The sequence below is a fragment of the Lepidothrix coronata genome, unplaced genomic scaffold (genome assembly GCF_001604755.1).
Source record: "Lepidothrix coronata isolate B3197 unplaced genomic scaffold, Lepidothrix_coronata-1.0 Scaffold27, whole genome shotgun sequence".
Lineage (NCBI taxonomy): Eukaryota > Metazoa > Chordata > Aves > Passeriformes > Pipridae > Lepidothrix > Lepidothrix coronata.
Genome location: NW_016690207.1, coordinates 5,300,564 through 5,305,571, shown reverse-complemented (window position 1 = coordinate 5,305,571; position 5,008 = coordinate 5,300,564). Strand labels below are relative to the sequence as shown.

The window sequence follows — 5,008 nt, the reverse complement described above, 5'->3', positions numbered from 1 at the left end:
ATCCCAGTCTCATTCCTTAGGGATCCCAGTCTCATTCCTTAGGGATCCCAGTCTCATTCCTTAGGGATCCCAGCATCATTCCTTAGGGATCCCAGTCTCATTCCTTAGGGATCCCAGCATCATTCCTTAGGGATCCCAGACTCATTCCTTAGGGATCCCAGCATCATTCCTTAGGTCATACCAGCATTATGCACTAAAGAATCCAGGTGACAATTCCCTAAAACACCCCAGTGACACCCCGTAAAGCATTCCAGTTTACTCCCCTACATCATTCCAGTGCCATCCCCTACAGACCCCCAGTATCATTCCCTACAACACCCCAAACCATTCCAGCCCCATCCCCTCCATCTCCGCTGTTCCCAGTCCCCAGCATTGCTTCTCCCCACCCCCCAGCAGACCCTGTTCCCCCCTTCCCCCCCTTCCCCATGTGCCGCCACAACCTCTATAAATATTCAAAAAGCCGCGTTTTCCGGCCAAGCGCCCAGCTCGGGGTGGGGGCTCCCGAGGGAAATGGTAATAACGGGGCTGCCAGGGATTCCCCCCGGGCAGCGGGAAGGGGGGGCTCAGCCACTCATTTGCCCAGACAAATATCTTGTCGCTCCTCATTACGGTCTTCGTGCCTCAGTTTCCCCACCCGCTGCTGCCCGGCGAGGGTCGAGAAGATTCAGGAGGAGTAAGGAAGCAGCAAAAATAGGGAGGGATAATGAGGACAACGAAGTGTGGAGGAAGCCTCTCCCCCACCTAAAAAGTTTGGGGGGGGCGGTGATTTGGGCAAAGCCTGGGCAAACAACCACTAATCGCCGAATCAAGCGGCAATTAAACGCCGCGGCGGCGAGAATAAATCTGCTAACAAGGAGGCAATGCCCCCGCGCTCGGTGTTTGCCCAGCTGATTAACGGGGATGAATCTGAGGGGGATTATCCATCGGGATGAGGCGGCTCCTTTGTCTCCATTCCCCATCCCGAGCTGTCTCAGAGGAGGTATTGGGTGCGCGTGTGTCACCCCCGGGAGCCCATCGATGCAGCCGCAGGACTCATAGCGGGATTAATACAGAGGTGCTTTAATCCCTGGGGCTCCCAAAACCTCCAGGATCCCCATTAAAAACTCTCCCGTCTTCCAGGCACTCCATGAAAAGGGGCCCAAAAGCTGTCCAGGGATTAACATCCTTTTCCATCCTGTAGTCCCGTGTCGAAGATGTCCCATCCCTTGGCTCAGCTCTCCAAAGCGAGAAGGTGGGGAAACAGAGCAGCTTTTAATATTCCAGCGTTGCCATCAACTCCCATCCCGGAGAATTATTCAGATAATAGTTGGATAAACCTGTTATTCTACGGATAATTTATTTCTCCTTTTTTTTTTCTTTACTTTTTTTTTTTTTTTTTTGATCCTACTGAGAAATCCCTGGGCTGCTGCATCCCCAGCAGGAGAAACGGAAAAGCTTTGTGCTCCTATTAAATTAATATTTATTTACTTTCTCCGTGCCCAGCTCTGAGAGGGATGGATGAATAATGCATCACCCCCTGGACACCCAGATAGGAGCTTTGGATCTGACAGATTCGGTGGGATATGGAGAGCCCAGAGGGTGCTGGTGGCTGAATGGTCCCAGATGTGCACAGGAGTCCAGATGTGTGCCTGTCTGAGGCCCCAGCACAGCTGAGAGAGAAGCAAGCCTGTGCAAGCTCTCCAGATGTGCAAGCTGTCCAGATGTGCACTCACCTACCTCCTACTTATGCCTCCAGATGTGCACAAATAGAAACCACCCGTCTCTCCAGATGTGCTTGAGCATCGCTGTGCCTTCAGCTGTGTGCCCAGCTGTGACCCTGGGGAGCCCTCCAGCTGTTTGCCCAAACGTATGTGCATCCCCCAGACCATCCAGCCCTCCCAGATGTGAACATCACAGAGATCCTTGGTGCCCCAGATGTTCGTGGAAAAGCCTCCCCTCTCCCCAGCTGTGTCCCAAGAGTCCTCCAGATGTGAACTCCCTTTGGGGCACCTTTGCCTCCCCCCGCCCAGATGTGCAAACGTGCTTGGGCCCATTTCCTCTGCTGCTGTGCATCCAGATGTGAAGTGCCTTCTCCCTCGCCCTGTCCCAGATGTGTACACCCAGATGTGTGTCCCCCATCCTTCCCCATCACCCCTTCTCCTCCACACCTCCTCTCTCCCCCCAAGCCCCTCCGGGTTCCCCACACTCCCGACTCCCCCTTTTTCCCCACCTTTGCCCCATTCCAAGTGCCACTGTAACACCCCCCTTAACAAATCCCCCTAATAAAGCCTCCTATTAAAGAACACCCCTAAATAACAAACTCCCCTATAATGGACCTCCCCTAAACTCCCTCCCCCCTACAGAGGGCTCGCTGGAGGAGGCTCTTTGCTTCCCACATCAGCCCCAGCGCATTAATTAAGTGGCCAATTGCTAATTACGGATTCAATGGCATCATGTGCCGATTCCTGTGTGTTCCCTTCCTCCCCGCAAATTCAAGGCCACTGGTGCTCCCAGCACTCCCGAAGTGCCCTCACCCCTGCCAGCGCCCCCCGGGGTTGGGGTACGTGGCCCCCCCGAGCAGCCGCGGTTCCCCGTGGGGTGTGTGGGTGACGCTGCCTTTTGGGGTTCATTGAGGGGGGTCCCGAGTGGAGGGTGACAGCAGCCCTGTGTGGTGTCACCTAACCTGGTGTGAAGCCAGGGAGCTGCTCACCCTCTTCCTCCTTCTGCTCCCTCCAATCCGAGGATTCCCCTTTTCCTTTGCTCCCCCAAAAGTCACCCCCATTCCCCTCCACCGTGGAGTCCCCACCCCGTACGGGACACACCCCCTTCTGCCCTCATCCCGCTTCTCAGGGAGGAGGGGGGGACACAGGGACACCCCTATCTCCCCCCGCCCAGCACAGCCCTGGCCCGTCCCCCCACCCGGGAGGCGGTGCCGCAGGCTGAGCCGAGCCGAAGTGAGCCGAGCCGAGCCGGGCTGAGCCGCGCTGGGCTGAGCCGCGCTGGACTGAGCCGAGTCGGGCCGGGCTGAGCCGGGCTGGGCTGAGCCGAGTCGGGCCGGGCTGAGCCGCGCTGGACTGAGCCGAGTCGGGCCGGGCTGAGCCGGGCTGGGCTGAGCCGAGTCGGGCCGGGCTGAGCCGGGCTGGGCTGAGCCGAGTCGGGCCGGGCTGAGCCGCGCTGAACTGAGCCGAGTCGGACCGGGCTGAGCCGGGCTGGGCTGAGCCGACCCGAGCCCAGCCAAGCAGAGTCGAGCTAAGCTGAACCGGACCGGGCTGAGCCGGTCTGGGCTGAGCCGAGCTGAGCTGAGCTGGTCTTAGCCGTGCCGGGTCGTGTGGTGCTGAGCCAAGCCCAGCCGAGCCGAGCCGAGCCTTGGCAGGATGCTGCGGTACCTGCTGAAGACGCTGCTGCAGATGAACCTGTTCGCCGACTCGCTGGGGGCCGAAGGCTCCAACTCTTCCTCCTCACTCCTGCTCGGCATCAACCGCTCCATCGCTGCGCTCCACCTGCCCGATCTCACCCCCGGTAATGGTACGTGGCCCCCGGTCCCGCTGTCCTCCCGTCCCGGGGTTCCCACTTCTGGTCCAGACAGAATGCTGGAAGTCCCGCGGCCCCCCCGCCCCAGCCGGGACCCCGCCGGCACCGACACTGGGCTCCCAACCTGGTCCCGTGGCCCCAAACCGGGACCTGCCCCATGTCCCCAAACCGGGACCTGCCCCATGTCCCAACTTCGGGATGGAGCTGATGCCCCCAAACCGTCCCTGTGTCCCCAAACTGGGACCTGCCCCGTGTCCCGAGTCCAGGACTGACCCTGCCTTCCCACACCAGCCCCACGTCCCCATTCCGGGACCGGCTCCTTGTCTCCAGACCAACTCCCCGGGAGTGATGCTATGTCCCCAGATAGTGTCCATGGCCCCAAACCGAGACCAGACTGCTGTCCCCAAGTCAGGACTGACCCAGTGTCCCCAGACTAGCTCTGTGTTCCCAATTCTGATGCAGGAGAAGTCCCTATTCCCAAACTGTCCCTGTGTTCCTACATCAATGCCCAGACTGCGAGCTGGGACAGACATGTCATTCCCAAATTGGTCCTATGTCCCCGAACCAATCTCCAGACTCCAAAGTGGGGGTGACTCAGTATACTCAAACAGTCCCTCTGTCCCCACGCCCATCCTCAGTCTCTGAACCAGGACCAGTCCCATGTCCCCAGGCTGCCCCTGTGTCCCCAAACCAACTCCCAGACACCGAATTGGGAGAGACTCCATGTCCTCAAACCACCCCTGTGTCCCCAAACTATTTCTACATTCCTAAACCATCCCAGTGTCCCCCCACCAGGTCCGCGTCCCCTAATTCTCTCCGTGTCCCCAAACCAGCCCCGTGTCCCCTAGCTGGGACAGAGCAGCGGTGGGGGGAGGAGATGAGGGAGGGGCGTCTGCCTGAATTTTAACCCCATTTTGGGCTTTTTCCCTCTTTTTTGGTCTGAACGTCCCCCTCCATCTGGCTCTGGGTGGCTGGTGAGGGAGGGGGTGTCCCCAAACCCCCCGGGACCCCCCGCCCCCGCACAGCCGGCTGGGCACAGGAGGGGGTCTGGCCTGACCCCCCGCTCATCCCAATTAGCCACCGGGCCCAGCTGCGGCCCCCTCAGTCCCCGCTGTGCCCCCCGGGGGTACCCGGTACCCCGCAGCATCCCTCCCGTCCCCATGGCAGCCACATCCTGTCCCCATGGCAACCCCGCGGGCTCCCCAAATTGCAGCCCCCCCCCCCTTACATCCCGCCACAAGACTCTCGGGACAGGAGCAGGGGAAAGTAGACACACCTGTGCATGCGTGTGCATGTATGTGCAGGCATGTGTGTATGTATGTGCATGTATGTGTGGTGTGCATGTATGTGCGTGTATGTGAATGTGTGTGTATGTATGTGCATGTATGTGTGGTGTGCATGTATGTGCGTGTATGTGAATGTGTGTGTATGTATGTGCATGTATGTGTGGTGTGCATGTATGTGCGTGTATGTGAATGTGTGTGCATGATGTGCATGT

General features: G+C 59.1%; 1 protein-coding gene across 1 annotated transcript in view; it reads left to right on the top strand.

The window, feature by feature from the left end:
• The first annotated feature begins 3,353 nt into the window (after positions 1-3,353).
• ROBO3 (roundabout guidance receptor 3) overlaps positions 3,354-5,008 on the top strand; it is a 13,841-nt gene continuing 12,186 nt past the window's right edge. Inside the window, exon 1 of the mRNA XM_017809450.1 lies at positions 3,354-3,504. Within this exon, the coding sequence (XP_017664939.1) occupies positions 3,354-3,504 (151 nt within the window). The remainder of the gene's footprint in view (positions 3,505-5,008) is intronic.